We start from the raw sequence: 18,559 nt of genomic DNA on the forward strand, positions 1-18,559 counted from the left end.
CATCTACAGATTAGTTTACAAACCTAAAGACCACTAGAGTCATCCTTGTGATAAAGAGTAACTCTGAAGTTACTCTTCTTTTGAATGCCTTTCACCTACAGTCCTTTGGATGCTTTTTGCCTCCAGTCATAATCAGCATTTTCAGTAGCCACAGGCTGGTTAACTACACGTTTTCCTCCTACTGCACATGGTTGTCTACACGATCAGTCAACAGCAGCACTACCTAAAAATATTTTCAAAGGGGCTGTGAATCCCTCATATGACATTATGTTCTGTATTTATTTAATAATAGCTTTCAGTAGAACAATTAATATATCAAAAACTTTCAAATATAAACCATAAGTGTGTACATACTATAAAATTTTGGAAAAACTAAATAAGAGCTAACTGGGAGAGTCCTTTGTATTATCAGAATAAGTATGAACACTAATATCTTTAAAAAAAAACCAGCATGAGCACAAGATGCTCTATGCAGATATTCAAAGTTCCGGTTGTTCTTCAAAGACCTTACACTAAGTATTACTGTTATTCTGAACATAGTTCAAAAATTACTTTCAATAAATAAGGCATTTTTCAGTAGAATGTAAGTTTAAGTGATTATTAATATTATTCATGAAATAATATCCAAAAAGGATTACAATCAACATGTATCTATAGACTTGATTTTCATTACGTTATAGTAATCATGCTAGGGACAAACTAGGAATTTAGCATAAATAAGTAAAGACATGATCAAGACAAAAGCAGAAGCCATTTTTATTGCACTGCACACACAGTATACACAGGCTTTAGGTGAAAGCCTTTAACTCACATTCCCACTGTCTCAAAAAACCCCCAAAAAACCCCAAAAACAAAAAAACAAACATGAGAAGGCTACCTCCAGAAGAAACATTTTCCCTCATTTCTCGAAGCTCATAAACAGGATGAACAATAAGCCAACTGCTAAAATTCATTTTCCAAATTCTAACAAATTATTTAAGTCCCTCTGAAATACTGCATAAGCTGAATTTCTCAAAGCTTTATGAGACTGCCAATACCAATTTTAGTGCCATATGCTGTGAATAAATTTGCCCCAACGTGTCTCCCTGAAGCACAGTTGAAGACTCAAAGGATCTAGTGTATCATTCTGCAGCTTTCAAAACTTTGTGGGCAACACTATAATCTATTTTTACCAATGGCTTCAATTTAAAAAGGTTTTCCATTTCTTCTGTTTTCACGCTATGCTAGCTAGACTGTGGGCTACTAGAGAAAGCAGTCCAAAATTCCACTGACAATCTAAGTTTCAGCCTCAAAAAGCAGATTAAGGGACATCACAACTATGTGGGATTGAATTTGACAAATTATTTTCAATACAGATAAATGATTATTTGGAAAAAAAAGGCTTATTTTAACATTTTTATAGTCCTTTCATTTCAACAGTTTTTAGACAGTGCCTTGATTTTTTTTTTAACTGAATTTTCAGCTTAAAAAGAAATACAAATTTTAAAAATGAAGGAAAAAAACAGGTGACCAACAAAATTTTAAAAGTTCAATCTGATTTAAGTGAATTTTGATGAGGCTGAATTGAAACAAAGTCATCTGGGGCTTTTTACTGCAGTTTGAGATAAAAGGATTTGTTCTTTCTGTTCAACATGAACTCTTCTCTTTTTATTTTAATGGTTTGGTAAAACAAAACTAAAAAAATCCATCTCCCAAACCAATAAACTCCAAGGTCTAAGTGTTTTTTTTTCGCCCTTCCTCCTGTACACCTTTCAACTCTGAGGCCAAACTGTTTACACAGCTAACACCAGATTCACAGAATCTAAGCAATAATGCCTGCCCCTCCCCACTGCCAAATTACACCAGATACACAAATTCCGCTCCAAACAAATCCAAGATCTAGGTGATCCCTCCCCTTCCCATCCTGCTAGTGCTTCATCCTCAATGGCTTTAAGGCAACCCAAAGTTGCCATTCTTGCCTCAATCTTCACTGTCTTATTTACAAAAACAACCCCAAAACCCAACAAACTGTTACAGTTTTTCCACCAAGGGCCCTGGCCTTACCATTTGGAACCAGAACAAATATCTGCAAAATCTCTCTCAAGTATCTGCAAAATTAATGTTACATAACTTTGACAGTGCAAAAAAAGCAACTTTCCTGATTTTATGCCGTCGTCTTTTTTTTTTGTTTTTGTTTTTGTTTTTTTTTTCCAGAATGTCTCTAATCTAGCAAACATAGCCACTCAACTGTAACACACACACAACATGTTTGCAAGACCAGGGCCTCAGTTATTTTCCTCCCCTTCCCCGCTGCCTACCTAATTTATAGCACTTTCAGCTATTTTATGACAATGTTTCCTAAAACTAATATCTTTGCTTTTCCCTACTGTTTATAGAGCAACTATACCTTCAGACAAAATGCAAAGCTTCTCATACACTGAAAATGCAAAGTAACAGGAAAATTCAAGGCTAAAGGAAGAGGAATACAGGACTGGAAACAAAAATTTACTAGATCACTGAGTTACACCTATTTCTGTCTCTGCCACAGCATTATGTTATCCCTTTCATAAACTGAAAAATCTGTTTCATAATTCATATTAATAAACTTGCTGTCAAATCAATCCAACACTAACAGAACAGGTAGTCTAATTTATGCCTCAGATTCTGATGTTGTAAATAGTCAGCTTCACTAAGGGTAACAATACTGCTTACTTCAAGTAACATACAATTTGAGGTGTGTGAGTGATAGGCAAGACAGGGCCCTGAATCATCGTAATTACACCTTCAAATAACTTGCTCCTTTCTAAAAAGGTTACTCTATTGACAATTAGACAACAGACAGAAGCTTTAAAAAAAAATCAAAAAGAAAACTTTTTATTTGCATTAGACCATTTTCCCAACTTTCAGCTACCTATCAGATAAATGCCTCTAAAATAGTCTCTGGGTATTTTTGCTTTTCTTTCAGTAGAAATATTTTTATTGAGCTGGTTTACATTATAATACTGCCAGTTTTGCAGTCTCTGGCTGTGGATAAGCTCCAAGCAAAATGATGCATTTGGCACAAAGCAAGGTTGATTTAGCGTCTTGGCATTAATTACCTATTTTGATTAACAGTCAAGTGCTTTATGCTTTAGTGTTAAAAATTATGTGCATGTTTAATTCAGCAAGAGGGCTAGCTGATTTTGTAGAAGTTTATCCAAATACATTTCATTACAAATATGAAAAGCAGCAGCTATAAGTATGAAAAAATTTAAAAGGAGAGAATGACAGAGAAGATATTTGTATTCTATAGCAAAAATATTAGCACATACTGCTACAACTTATTAACTTAAAAAAAAAAAACAAACGCAAAACCACAACACCTTTGGATTTTGTACACTGTTTAAAGCTGTAAATCATGTTCCTTTTAAAACACATACTCAGATTTGGGAAACTGTAAGTTCGAATTTCTCCATTGGCTTCTGTTCTGAAGGCAGGCCACAGACGCCTCTGTTGGCCAGGTCAACTGCTGCACAGTTGTATTATCCTGAAAGGCAGATTCACCTCTTGCATACTATGGACACCACAATAAATTTTGCTCCCCAGTATACATCATACATATACAATATATTTTTCCAGTGCCTCACTGTAGCAAAATGCATATTAATGTGTTTAAATTAATAAATAAAAAAGTAGTCTCAAAAGCTTAAACCTCCCTTAATTGAACCACAAGAATACCAGAAGAGAATAAAGGTGGCAGCTCAGCATGTACTGTATGTAGATCGTTATGGAGGTGCTGCAGAGGACATCATCATGACAGCTGCTGTTTAGTTTTTCAGCAAGAATGAAACCCTGAAAACACTGAAGTCAACAAAAAAATTCCCAGCAACTTCAACAGTAGTGTTTGGCTTAAATATATTACAGCATTTGTTTAAGCGTCTCTTATCACTACAAGAGACCTCCATAAACTACTCTTTTTAAAATATCGCATGTAATTCATGCTATTAGTGTTAATTATGGCAAGTAAGGTCAGAGTAATTTTATAAACAAAATCTGCATTAGCTATAAGTTTTAACTATAGCTACTGTTCCTCAGTTGGGAGTAACTTACAGAGCTACTACCCCAAATTACATGTCCTCTAATTTTTTCTACTGAAAATTAGCAATAGCAGAAAGAGCAAAGAAGGACAGAGAATATTTATATCACATGAATGAGTAGAATGTTTCACACCTGGAAAATTTAAATTCATGCTTTCTGATGCTATACGTTTCATTCCAGATGCGGGTTTTGGCATTTTTATACAGCAGACACCACAGTACGGTATCTAGGCACACAAAAAGGGAATTCCAATGGAACATACCCCTTGTTCATCATGTCTTAGGCACATAGTTAGCTAGAGTCACTAGAAAAGCTGGCTGTTGTACTTAAAAGGGCTGGCAGCTCACACTTCAGCCTACTACTGCATGCAAGTCTCTGCTAGCATATCAGCTGGACAGAATGAGTATTCAATTGTTAGTGCCTCCTCCACCAAAACATCTGAAACCAGTACCTCTCTTTACCAGTGTCTGTTGCCAGAGGAGGACCCCTTTCATTGCACACCACAACATATTCAGGACTCTACAGCTAGTTACTCACATCCCATCTTTGGGATCTCTGTTTCTCTCTTCATTGATCTTTTATACCTCTGTTAACCCACTTAGACCTCCAGGGTCCAAGTCAGAAAATTCAGAGCATTGCTCTAGCTCATAGAAACAGCAGGAACTGCAACACTGTCAACCTGGGCTTGTTTGATGAAGTGAGTGAGTTGCAAGGCAGGGTTTAGAAAGGTGCTAGATTTTAAGAGATAAGTACAATTGCATTTACTGGTAAAACAAATACTATAAAAATTTCCATAACTATTTTACAATTACAGAAAACACAGCTGACTAATATGCTTCCATTATGTTAAACAAGCCTGTTGCATTATAGAATACATACTGTATAACAGACTCTGTGCAACACAGTAAGGAGTTTTTACTTTCTTCAGCAGTGAAGTATATTAAACGGAAAAAAATTTGTTCACATCACATGAATCACATTTCCTCAGTCATTCTGAGCAAGCATCTCAAAATCCACATTTGATTTAGAGATAATGCCTAAGTTTCAGGCACTCAGCCATCAGAACAGTACCCAGACAGGCATCTGGGCACCAATACAATACTGGGTGCAAAAAGCATCAGACACCTCAGAACGATCATCGTGAAGTACCCACATGCTGACTTAAAAGCTTGACAGATGGATCAGAAATCCAGAGCTGGAGAGGGACAGAAAAAAATTCAGAAATCTTTGAATAGGCAAATCCCTGAATAGGAAGACCAGCGAGTCTGAAGAGAGATATACTTTCAGCAGTATGAAGGGAAAGTTCCTTGTGAGAACTTTGTCCAGTTACGTAGCTACTCATTTTAAGCTGTGATCTACTTTTCGATATGAACTACGCTATTAGTATAACTACAGAAAAAACCCTCCAAAGTATTTTAAATAAATTTCATACATACTTACTTTGGCAATATTTTTAACTGGTTTTCTCTAAGTTCCAATATCTGGAGTTTAGTTAATCTGTAACAGAAAGGCATAACAAATTATTGCAATATATTGTATTTTATGACAAAAGCAATCTCAGAACTTATTTACATTGCTAAATTTCAAACAAGATCTACAAGTTTGAAATATTTTTTGTATAAGAATACAAGTATGTTTTGTGCAGAAATCTGCATGTTATTTTAAATTCATTTATTCATTGAGGTTTGGTTTTGGTAAAGCAGAAAACAAACTGGATCTTGCCTGCTTTTCTGCATCTACTTGAACACAGTTGTTTTCCTTCATCCCATGGATTTTAAAGCACTTCACTGGATTCATTATGGGTATGTGTTATCATCATATACAGAAGTACACAGGGAGTAAAAGAAGAAAGGCAGGATCAGTCCGCACAAGTTAAGATGCTGAATTTCTAATACAGGCAACGTATCAAACCATTTCATATAAAAAGCCTCATCACAGGAATACCTGTGGTCTTCCACACGGCAAAAACAACCTTTGAATTAATCTTGTATTCCCCTCCATATTCTCTTTCCAGTCAGCTTCTTAATCCATTCTGATATTTCTATTAGAAGGCAGTTTGACCTTTCTTTCAGTAAATCCCTGGTTGCAAGATAAATAACCTCTAAATCCAAAACTCAACAGCTTGGCCAAGATAAGTTCAAAGCAGTCTTGACATGTAAGTAATGTACTGTCCCCAGTGGAATTTTTTGCATTAGGACAGAAGCAACGAGACTATCTCTTTGTTAAATGACATGCAGAAGCAGTTTGGTTTAAATACAGACAGGGGTGTAAAAAGAAGAGTTCTACATGTGACCAACCAACAGCCCTAATACAACACAAAATAGGTCATTACACTCCCTGACTGTCGTGGTTTAGCCCCTGTCGGCAACCAAGCACCACACAGCCACTCGCTCACCCTCCCCCCGGTGGGATGGGGGAGAGAATCAAAAGGGCAAAAGTAAGAAAACTCGTGGGTTGAGATAAGAACAGTTTAATAATTGAAATAAAATAATAGTAGTAGTAGTGTAGTAGTAGTAGTAGTAGTAGTAGTAATAATAATAATAATAATAATAATAGTAGTAATGAAAAGGAGAAAAACAAGAGAGAGAAACAAAACCCAGGGAAAAAAAAACAAGTGATGCAACCACTCACCACCCACCGACCGATACCCAGACAGTTCCCGAGCAGCAATCGCTGCCCCCCAGCCAAATCCCCCCAGTTTATATACTGAGCATGACGTCACATGGTATGGAATAGCCCTTTGGGCAGTTTGGATCAACTGTCCTGGCTGTGCCCCCTCCCAGTTTCTTGTGCACCTGGCAGAGCATGGGAAGCTGAAAAGTCCTTGACTGGCATAAGCAGTACTTAGCAACAACTAAACCATCAGTGTGTTATCAACATTCTTCTCCTACTAAATCCAAAACACAGCACTATGCCAGCTACTAGGAAGAAAATTAACTCTATCCCAGCTGAAACCAGGACACTGACTCAAAAAGGAGTTTAGTGAACAGATCAGTCTTTCCTGAAGACGCTCAAATGAGTGCATTGTAAGGACCCAGAGAAAAACCTTAACTCTGTTTAAGTAGTAAGAACTATACTTAAAGTAAAAATAGAAAGCCTGAAAACAGTATTTATTTTTTCCTCAATACATTCACTCAGTTTTGGATGCATTTGAAAGTAGCAAATCTGCCACACCTATAAATAACCTAAGAATATAACAGTCACCTTGAAATAGAGCAGAGGTCAACCTAGCCCAGCATTGCAAGCAGTACTTGCCATCTGGTAGCAACTGCTGGAGGGAAACCTCCTCCCCACAACTTCCCAAAGAAAAAACAACCCTGTAACAATGCTCAACGAATACCCTAATAAAAACCCAGTTCATGGTAATATCACTGCTGTCAATCTAGGACATAACTGGAAAGGACCTCCTAGCCTTCTTACCCTACCTGCATCGTATGATATGAATCTTTGACAAAACAAAATTTGTTTGTTGCAGCACCCTCAGATTTGAATGGTCATTTTGTGCTTGGACTTCTGAACCCAAGAACTGGATTACAAGGGGGAAGTCTCACACTTCAAGTGAATAACTGCCTTCACTAGAAGATACTTCTGTGGCATTTTGTGGCTTGCACGGCACCTAGATTATGCTCAAGGGTACACCAGACAGGAAACATTTTCCCATAATTATTTACTATCCTAGTCTGCTGCAGGACTTTCTCAGTTCCCTGCATTTTCTGCAACCAGGCAGGAGTCTTGCCTAGCAGCACCTCTATTTTAACGTCAAGGTAATTATTTTTTCATATTGAGAAGATACCACATTTTCCTGTGCACTAATACATGGGCAGAAACTGGGATCCCATGATAACAGCAAAACATCAGAAATATCACACCAGGTACTACAGACTTTTATCCCTGCATTTTACTAACATTGTCTTATAACATTAACTTCTGTTTCCCAAAGCTTTAAATGTTCATGTTACCCACTGTAAATCTTTTCTCCCAGATTCATTGCAGACTTGGATAGTATGCAACAGCAGGAGGATTACTGTTACATCTTTAGTATCAGGGATTCTCAAAATATGACAAACAGAATGGACAATCTTCTCTAGAAGGGAGGAATAGTAGTCCTTTCTCTTTGGAGACTGCAGGTGTTGTTCTTTATAGTCCTAATGATGAACTTAAAACATCAACAGCAGAACTGTAGCTCTTGGCCGCTTTTGGTATTAGATCACCCCCATTATCAGCTCAGATTAGGGGCAGCCTCTGAAAAGGTAAACAGTTCAAAAACTCTGGAGAACAAGGAAGATGATCTGCCTCATAAGATACCAATTCTTTACATTAAGAAGAAACTATTCCTCACCACCACCTTTCTGATGCATTCCAGAACTCCGGATACCTACTCAGCTTCTTATACTTTTGTAGCAGGGCTCTTTTTAAACACTGGTCTAAAAATAAAGTAGCACATTCAATCAACTCCAAACCCCTTTCTTTTGAGAAGACTTCAACATTCAAACACTGCATTAGGCTCCAGTTGGTGTTTTGCTTTGGTGACAGGGAAAATAGCTAGACAGTTTGTAGTTTTTCTTCACAACATGTGTATGCAGTCAAATTTCTGTTGAAAGCAGTAGAAGCAAACCTCCATTCATATGCTAAACTATATATATGCATGCCCACACTTCATTGACTTTAGCCAGAACTCACTGTACTACACTTCTAATAAGCTAATTCTGTAAACTTAAAGACTGCCTTTGGTGATAAAAAGGTTCATAGCTTTGTGATCTTGTTTCATGTTCTACTCTCTCCAGCTAACCCTAAGAGATTGGAGATACAAATATCTAAGTTCTTATGTGTAGAGCTACACAGAGGCTATTAGGGAAAAATTTTCAACCTCTCCTGGCTGGGAGATAGAGGCTGCATCTAAACTAGTAATTTTCTTGCAGTAATTAATGAGAAATATTGGCCTGAAGCAGTTGTCACTTCTTCCATTATGACTGGGAGGGGTAATTCAAGTTTAATATAATAGTACACATCAAATACTCAGCCTAGCTGCTCTGTAAATTGCTGGTGTAAATACCCATGCTAAGCATCTGAATTGCTATAATGGAACTGAAAAACTAGGGTTTAATTCACAAAAGTAATACAGACAGAGAATTAGTCCACCTATACTAAAGGAAAAATAAAAGTCATAGTGACAGAATGTGTATTTCCTCTGCCACTCTATCACCAAGATTTGTTAAACTCATATGGAAACATTTCATTTCTCAACTGTAAAAACCCATAACCACAGAAATATTTACACATCACCTAAACATAAAGCTATAAGGGAGTATTATTCAACTTTAAGTATACCTGGTATAATGGTCTCAACAAAGTTATTGTTGCAGGACTGTTATTTTATGTAACCAACTTAGCTTGCTTTTAAAATGTAGCTCAACTTTAAAACAAAATCTCTACATGAACACTTTGCCAGGATAAGATCAATATTCCTCCTAAATCTGATTTCTTTAACTATACAATCTGTAAAATTGTAGAAGAAATATATAGCAGGTATACTTAGAAACTCACTGTTCAACAGCAGTCATTCCTTAGAAAGCTAAAAATATTTGAGATGTTCTTTACTTTTCACCTCCCTTGCAGTTTTGCTAATGCAGAAATATTTTTTTAAAAAATCATAACTAAAACATAAAGGCAAGAGGACCGAAATACATGCATCCTATGGTACATTGCATTTTGCAAAAGTGTCAGCAAAACTGCATATATTTAACTAAATTAAGTCCCAAATTTGATCATCATTGTACATTTATGCAGAAAGATATCCCAAAGTAGATACTACTGAAAATATCTACTACTGCAAATACTAATGGCAAACTGTTGAGAAACAAGATTAAAAGTAAATTCATTGCAACATCACAGTAAAAAGTCTCTGGAAGCAATACCCCAATATAGACAACATTCTCAAAGTTTTTAAAATTACACCGAAGATAAATAACTTGCTTATCTTACACATCCATCAGTAAATAACGTTTCCCTTTTAAAGCCCTGTCTCAATATTAGCATGCAGTGAGCTTCAAGTTTAGAATGCTCTGCTTATATATTTGTTTATTTAAATGCAAATATACCTGATGTATTTAGATACAACAGATATGTTTTTCTTAGGTGAGCACAAGCAATTCTCAGACTTCTGTGCACTGGCATAAAGGCTAATTTTAGGATCTGGGACAAAATTAATGCATTCAAATTAGAATTTGGGAGTGGAGGTGGATTGGGTTTGCATGGCAAGGTTTTGGTAGCAGCGGGGGCTACAGGGGTGGCTTCTGTGAGAAGTTGCTAGAAGCTTCCCCTATGTCCGATAGAGCCAATGCCAGCCAGCTCCAAGACGGACCCGTTGCTGGCCAAGGCCGAGCCAAACAGCGACGGTGGTAGCACCTCTGGGATAACATATTTAAGATGGGAAAAAAAAAAACCAACCCAATGGGACACAAACTGCAGCTGGAGTGAGGAGCAAGAATATGTGAGAGAAACAACTCTGCAGACACCAAGGTCAGTGAAGAAGGAGGGGGAGGAGGTGCTCCAGGTGAACAGAGCAGAGATTCCCCTGCAGCCCCTGGTGAAGACCATGGTGAGGCAGGCTGTGCCCCTGCACCCATGGAGGTCCATGGTGGAGCAGATATCCACCTGCAGCCCATGGAGGACCCCACACCGGAGCAGGTGGATGTGCCCCAAGGAGGCTGTGACCCCGTGGGAAGCCTGTGCTGGAGCAGGCTCCTGGCAGGACCTGTGGACCCGTGGAGAGAGAGGAGCCCACGCTGGAGCAGGTTTGCTGGCAGGACTTGTGACCCTGTGGGGGACACATGCTGGAGCAGTCTGCTCCTGAAGGACTGCACCCTGTGGAAGGGACCCACGCTGGAGCAGTTTGTGAAGAACTACAGCCCGTGGGAAGGACCCATGTTGGAGAAGTTTGTGGAGGACTGTCTCCCGTGGGAGGGACCCACGCTGGAGCAGGGGAAGAGTGTGAGGAGGAAGGAGCAGCAGAGACAACATGTGATGAACTGACCGCAACCCCCATTCCCATCCCCCTGCGCCGCTCAGGGGGAGGAGGTAGAGAAAATTGGGAGTGAAGTTGAGCCCGGGAAGAAGGGAGGGGTGGGGGAAGGTAGTTGAAGATTTGGTCTTATTTCTCATTACCCTACACATGTTCTCACTCCTCTCTCCTACTCAGTTTTGACTGGTAATAAATTAAACTGATTTTCCCCAAGTCGAGTCTGTTTTGCCCGTGACAGGAATTGGTGAGTGACCTCTCTCTGTCCTTATCTCGACCCACAGGCTTTTTTGTTATATTTTCTCTCCCCTGTCCAGTTGAGAAGGGGAGTGATAGAGCGGCTTTGGTGGGCACTTGGCATCCAGCCAGGGTCACACCACCACAGAGAGTGGGGCCAACAGTCAGCAATTGGAAGATAAGGAAGCCCAACAGCTGGGATCCCTTGCTAGAAACCGGAGAACTGAGAGAGGAATTGTAAAAGAGACAGCAATTTGCAGTCTCTGGAGACGGCTCCTCTCAAGTGTGAGGGCAAGATATCTGTTCAAGGAAGATCTTGTGAACTCCCCAGGAACGTGGACTACTGTGGGTGAAGGCATCCAGTACCTGAGAGAATTAGCGGTGCTGGAAGTCATCTACAGTGATCTAGACAATGATGAGGTCTCCAAAGATCCAGATTATGTCCTGTGCACATGGGCCATGTGGAGGAAGGGGGGTCCAAAATGCCCCAGTGTCATATTCTAACAGCTTGGCAGCGATGTATTGCCCAGACACACCAGCTGTGGAGAGAGCATCTTCTTGGCTCCAAAACATTGAAGAAAATCCCTGTCCCTCCTCATCCCAACAGGCCAGCGCCTTGGCTGTCAGGGGCACCCCACAGTCAGTCCCCTCATGCCCCAGTCAGAGGGAAAGGGAGCCCCAGGCGCATGCCGTGTGGTGCACTCTGGTTCTTCCTGCATGACCAGGGGGAGGACATGAGGAAGTGGGATGGTGAACCCACCTTTAAGCTGGAAGCCCGTGTAGGTGAACCAAGAGGGAAGACAGCTGTTAAGAAGGGGCCACCCAAGAAGGCTGTCAGCTTAGTTGCTGTAGAGACACAAGGCGGCAATCGGTGATCTCCCAGGCATAGAAGGATTGAGATCACCTCCCTTGATCCTGGTGAGGGGACTTCTGGTCTGGCACTGCAAGGGTCAGACAGTGAATACTCCAACCAGGAACAGGAATAGAGAGTCCCTGCCTCCAGCCAGGAGGAGGAAAAGGATGGCCGGGTGTACTGGACTGTGTGGATTCGATGGCCTGGCACATCAGACCCACAGGAGTAGAAGGCTTTGGTAGACACTGGTGCACAGTGTACACTGGTGCCATCAGGGTATAGGGGCACAGAACCCATCTGGATCTCTGGAGTGACAGGGGGATGCCAAGAAGGCAGCCTAGGAAGCGCTGCGAACAGAGTGAGCAAACAGTGTAGCATGTCAACCAGGGTGTGGTGCGGCAGTTTGCGCAGAAGGGTATAGTCACCCTACCAGCTCAAAAGTGAGTTCCATTGGTGGTCATCACTCTCTCTGAAGGAGCTTAGCTATGGCATCCACCCAGCAGAAAGCTATGTCCTCTGCACTGGCTAGAATGGATGTGGCAACCCAGACAGAGCTCCCATGAAAACATGCAGCCATCCAGGTCTCAGGCTGCAGGGAGTGTCAGAGCCTTTCACTGGTAAGGGATGGCAGTAGTGAGAACAGCTGTGTGAGGTGTGACCAAGTGGACGATCTGCTCAGCCTGGTGGCAGAGCTATGAGAGGAAGTAGAAAGGTTAAGGAGCATCAGGGAGTCTGAGAGAGACTGGTGGAACCATGCTCTGCCCTCCCTGAGACAGAAACAGGAACAGCTACCAGAAAAAAACAAAGATCAATGGGATCCTGTATTATCCCCCTGCCAGGCTGAAGGCAGTAGCTTAAAGGAAAGGAGTGAATGGAGGCAAGTCCATGCCCAGGGTGGCAGGTGAACCTCCTCCTTGCCCACCTCACCTTCCCGGGCACCTCTCTACAACAGGTATGAGGGTCTGGATGTGGAAGGCTGGTCAATGGATGATGTGGATGACTGTCCATCTATGCTAGAGGTGTTGCCAAGGTCAGAAAGGCCTAACCCCCATATCATGACCACCTCCACAAGGAAAAAAAGACGGGTTATAGTTGTGTGCAACTCCCTTCTGAGGGGAACAGAGGGTCCAATATGCTGGACAGATCCTCCTCATAGGGAAGTCTGCTGCCTCCCTGGGGCCCGGGTTAAGGACATCACTAGGAAACTTCCTAGCCTGGTACGACCCTTGGACTATTACCCATTACTGCTCTTCCATGTGGGTGGCAACAAAGCCACAACGTGTAGTCCAAGGGCAATCAAAAGAGACTTCAGGGCCTTGGGACAGTTGGTAAGGGAATCTGGAGCACAGGTTATTTTTTTCCACTCTCCTTCCAGTTGTGAGCAGTGACATTGGAAGAAACAGATGGACCCAGTCTACTGATACATGGCTCTGTGGCTGGTGTCACTGCCACAATTTTTGGTTTTGTGATAATGGGATGGTCTACATGGCACCAGGCCTGCTGGTGTCAGATGGGTTTCATCTTTCTCAAAGGGGGAAGAGGGTCTTTGCTCATGAGCTAGCAGGGCACACTGACAGAGCTTTAAACTAGACTTGAAGGGGGAAGGGGACAGCATCAGGCTTGCCCATGACAAGCTGTGGGACAACATACCAAGGTTAGAGGGACGGGGTGCTAGCAAGGGCCCTCAGCCTGTTGCTCTGAGACATGCTAGGTACAGTGAAGCATGCTTGAGAAGTCTCACAGAGATGAGCCAGGGGCTCCTGAGGTAATAGGAGCCAACAGGGAAACACCAGTGAAATGCCTCAAAGGAATTAAGGTGTGTTCCTCTAAGAAGGTGACACGGCCAACAGCCCAGCTGAAGTGCCTCTACACTAATGCACGCAGCACGGGCGAAAAAGAGGAGGCGCTGGAAGCCACTGTGCTGCTAGAAAGCTATGACCTAGTTGCCATTACTGAAACTTGGTGGGCCGAATCCCATGACTGGAGCACTGCTATCAATGGCTGTTCAAAAGAGACAGGTGAGGAAGCAGGGGCCGAGGGGTTGCCCTCTACATCAAGAAAAGGATAGATTGTGAAGAGCTGTCTCCGAAGAATAGCCACGAGCAGGTTGAAAGCTTATGGGTAAGAATTAGAGACCAAGCCAACAAAGGGAACCTTGTGGTCAGTGTTTACTACAGGCCGCCCGATCAAGGGGAGCCTACTGACAAAGCCTTCTTACTCCAGCTACAGGAGGCACTGCGCTCACAGGCTCTCATCCTCCTGGGGGACTTCAATCACCCCAACATCTGCTGGAAAAGTAGCACGTCGAGCTGCAGGCAATCCAGGAGAGTCCTGTAGTGCATTGAGGATAAATTCTTAGGCCAGGTAATAGACAGCCCTACCAGAGGGGATGCGATACTGGACCTGTTGGTCACCAACGCAAGTGAGCTAATCAGAGACATCAAGACAGGAGGCAGCCTGGGCTGCAGTGATCATGCACTGGTGGAGTTCGCAGTCCTGAGGGATATGGATCAGGCGAAGAGTAAAGTCAGGACTGTGAATTTTAGGAAAGCAAACTTCCAGCTGTTCAAGGAGTTAGTCAGTAGGACCCCCTGGGAAACTACCTTCAAGGACAAGGGAGCAGAACAGAGCTGGCAGATCTTTAAGGATGCTTTCCATAGAGTGCAAGAGCTCTCGATCCCCAGGTGTAAGAAATCAGGAAAGGAAGGTGTCCTGGTTTCGGCTGGGATAGAGTTAATTTTTCTTCCTAGTAGCTGGCATAGTGCTGTGTTTTGGATTTAGTAGGAGAAGAATTCTGATAACACGCTGATGGTTTAGTTGTTGCTCAGTACTGCTTATGCCAGTCAAGGACTTTTCAGCTTCCCATGCTCTGCCAGGTGCACAAGAAACTGGGAGGGGGCACAGCCAGGACAGTTGATCCAAACTGACCAAAGGGCTATTCCATACCATATGACATCATGCTTAGTATATAAGCTGCAGGGAGTTGGCTGGGGGGCGGTGATTGCTGCTCGGGGACTGTCTGGGCATCGGTCGGCGGGTGATGAGTGGTTGCATCACTTGTTTTTCCTGGGTTTTGTTAATTTTTTTGTTGTTTTCCTTTTCACTACAAATTATTATTATTATTTTATTTTATTTCATTTTATTTCAATTATTAAACTATTCTTATCTCAATCCATGCATTTTCTTACTTTTGCCCTTTCGTTTCTCTCCCCCATCCCTCCAGTGGGTAGGGTGAGCGAGCGTCTTTGTGGTGCTTAGTTGCTGGCTGGGGTTAAACCATGACACACTGCATGAGAAGAACAGGTTCGTGACCACCTGAGGAACCTGAATGTACACAAGTCTATGGGACCTGACGAGATGCATCCCAGAGTCCTGAGGGAATTGGCTGATGTAGTTGCCAAGCCACTCTCCATGATATTTGAAAAGGCATGGCAGTCAGGTGAAGTCCCTGCTGACTGGGAAAAGGGGAATGTTGTGCCCATTTTTAAAAAGGGAAGAAAGGAGGACCCTGGGAACTACCGACCTGTCAGCCTCACCTCTGTGCCTGGGAAGATCATGGAGCAGATCCTCCTAGAAGCTATGCTCAAGCACATGGAAGACAGAGGGGTGAATTCGAGACAGCCAGCACGGCTTCACCAAGGGCAAGTCCTGCCTGACCAACCTAGTGGCTTTCTATGAAGGAGTGACTGCATCAGTGGACAAGGGAAGAGCTACGGATGTCATCTGTCTAGGCTTCTGTAAGGTCTTTGACATGGTCCCCCACAACATCCTTCTCTCTAAATTGGAGAGATATGGATTTGATGGACGGACTGTCCAGTGGATGAGGAATTGGTTGGATGGTCGCATCCAGAGGGTAGTGGTCAATGGCTCGATGTCCACATGGAGACTGGTGACAAGTGGAGTCCCTCAGGGGTCCGTACTGGGACCGGTGCTGTTTAATATCTTCATCAATGACATAGACAGTGGGATGGAGTGCACCCTCAGCAAGTTTGCAGATGACACCAAGCTGAGTGGTGAGGTTGACATGCCTGAGGGATGGGATGCCATCTAGAGGGACTTGGACAAGCTCGAGAAGTGGGCCCATGTGAACCTCATGAGGTTCAACAAGGCCAAGTGCCAGGTCCTGCATCTGGGTCAGGGAAACCTCCAATATCAATACAGGCTGGGGGAAGAAGGGATTGAGAGCAGCCCTGCAGAGAAGGACTTGGGGGTACTGGTGGATGAAAAGCTGGACATGAGTCAACAATGTGCACTCACAGCTCAGAAAGCCAACTGAATCCTGGGCTGCATCACAAGAAGCATGGCCAGCAGGTCGGGGGAGGTGATTCTGCCTCTCTGCTCTGCTCTGGTGAGACCTCACCTGGAGTACTGCGTCCAGCTCTGAAGCCCTCAGCACAAGAAGGGCATGGACCTGTTGGAGTGGGTCCAGAGGAGGGCCACAGAAATGCTCAGAGGGATGGAACACCTCTCCTATGAGGACAGGCTGAGAGAGTTGGGGTTGTTCAGCCTGGAGAAGAGAAGGCTGCGAGGAGACCTTATTGCAGCCTTTCAATACTTAAAGGGGGCTTATAAGAAAGAGGGGGACAGACATTTTAATAGGGCCTGTAGCAATAGGACAGGAGGTAATGGTTCTAAACTGAAAGAGGGTAGATTTAGACTAGATATAAGGAAGAAATTTTTTTACGATGAGGTGGTGAAACACTGGAACAGGTACCCCAGAGAGGTTGTAGATGCCCCATCCCTGGAAACAGTCGAGGTCAGGCTGGATGGGATTCTGAGCAACCTGATCTATTTGAAGATGTCCTTGCACATTGCGGGGGGGGGGGGTGGTGTGGTGTGGGGGGGGGAGGTGTTGGACTAGATGACCTTTAAAGGTCCCTTCCAACCCAAACTTTTCTATGATTCTATGAGTTTAATTTTCCCAAGTCGAGTCTGTTTTGCCTGTGATGGTAATTGCTGACTGATCTCCCTGTCCTTATCTTGACCCATGAGCTTTTCTTTGTATTTTCTCTCCCCTGTCCAGTTGAGGAGGGGGAGTGATAGAGCGGCTTGGTGGGCACCTGGCGTCCAGCCAAGGTCAACCCACCACAAATGTTTACACTAAAATATGAATAAGGTGCTGGAGTTAGGTTTATTTGTTGTCTATGGGAGGGATTGTTTTTCTTAAGTGTATCATTCTTATACACCAGCCTTCCCCATGCTGTGAAGCTGAGGTGATTTGTTCTCAGCATCTGAAGTACCTTCCTCCATTTTCCTTATGTTTGAGAAGATAGTTGAACTAATGTTGGAGCAGTCAGTTGTAAGAACTCTTGAAAAATAGGATGATGAAATTTAATTTAATTGATCTTTACTGCTGTCCTTGCCTTCAGGTTATTATGTGATAACATCCTAATTCGTTCATTAAGTAATGTTTCAGCACATTTCAGGCAGTAAATTTATTCTTTTATGTTAGAAGCGCCATTAAGTTACTGGCCTTTTTATGGAACCTTTTCAGCATTTTAATAGCAAATTAAAGAATGTATTGAGTTTAGTAAAGCAGGCTATATTTCCTTGTATTGGATTTGCGTGGCAAGGTTTTCGTAGCGGGGGGGCTACAGGGGTACCTTCTGTGAGAAGATGCCAGAAGCTTCCCCTATGTCCGATAGAGCCAATGCCAGCTGGCTCCAAGATGGACCTGCTACTGGCCAAGGCCGAGCCAATCAGCAACGGTGGTAGAGCCTCTGGGATAACATATTTGAGAAGGGGTACCCAAAGGGGTACCAATGGGCTTTTGGTGTAGCCACCGTGAACACAGAGAAGATCAAACAGCTGTCTACCCACCCTGGCCTCTCGGAAGATCCCTTCATTGTGGGATTGCTGTGAGTTGAAGAACAGCAGGTGCCAATTGCTACCAGGACAGTGCACTGGCAGAAATATCGCATGAACCGAGACTCCCTGGCTCCCATCCATGAACTGATTCATCAACTGGATAGCCAAGGAGAGTGATCAGCAAGACTCACTCACCCTTTAATAGTCTCATATGGCCAGTGCAAAAGTCTGACGGAGGGTGGAGGTTAACAGTAGACTATCGTGGCCTGAACAAAGTCATGCCACCACTGAGTGCTGCTGTACCACACATGCTAGAGCTCCAATATGAACTGGAGTCAAAGGCAGCCAAGTGGTATGCTACATGGACATTGCCCATGCACTTTTTGCAAGTCCTTTGGCAGCAGAATGCAGGCCACAGTTTGCTTTTGCGTGGAGGGGTGTCCAATACACCTGGAATCAACTGCCCCAGGGGTGGAAGCACAGTCCTACCATTTGTCACAGACTAATCCAGACTGCTCTGGAAAAGGGTGATGCCCCTGAACATCTACAATACATCGATGACATCATCATGTAGGGCAACAAGGCAG

General features: G+C 42.8%; 1 protein-coding gene across 1 annotated transcript in view; it reads right to left on the reverse strand.

Annotated features, from left to right (window-relative positions):
• The window catches only part of LOC142596568 (erbin-like), a 108,119-nt gene that overhangs the window by 49,808 nt on the left and 39,752 nt on the right, over window positions 1–18,559 (reverse strand). Inside the window, exon 5 of the mRNA XM_075725750.1 lies at window positions 5,497–5,553. Within this exon, the coding sequence (XP_075581865.1) occupies window positions 5,497–5,553 (57 nt within the window). The remainder of the gene's footprint in view (window positions 1–5,496; window positions 5,554–18,559) is intronic.

The sequence above is a fragment of the Pelecanus crispus genome, chromosome W, assembly GCF_030463565.1.
Source record: "Pelecanus crispus isolate bPelCri1 chromosome W, bPelCri1.pri, whole genome shotgun sequence".
Classification (NCBI taxonomy): Eukaryota; Metazoa; Chordata; class Aves; order Pelecaniformes; family Pelecanidae; genus Pelecanus; species Pelecanus crispus.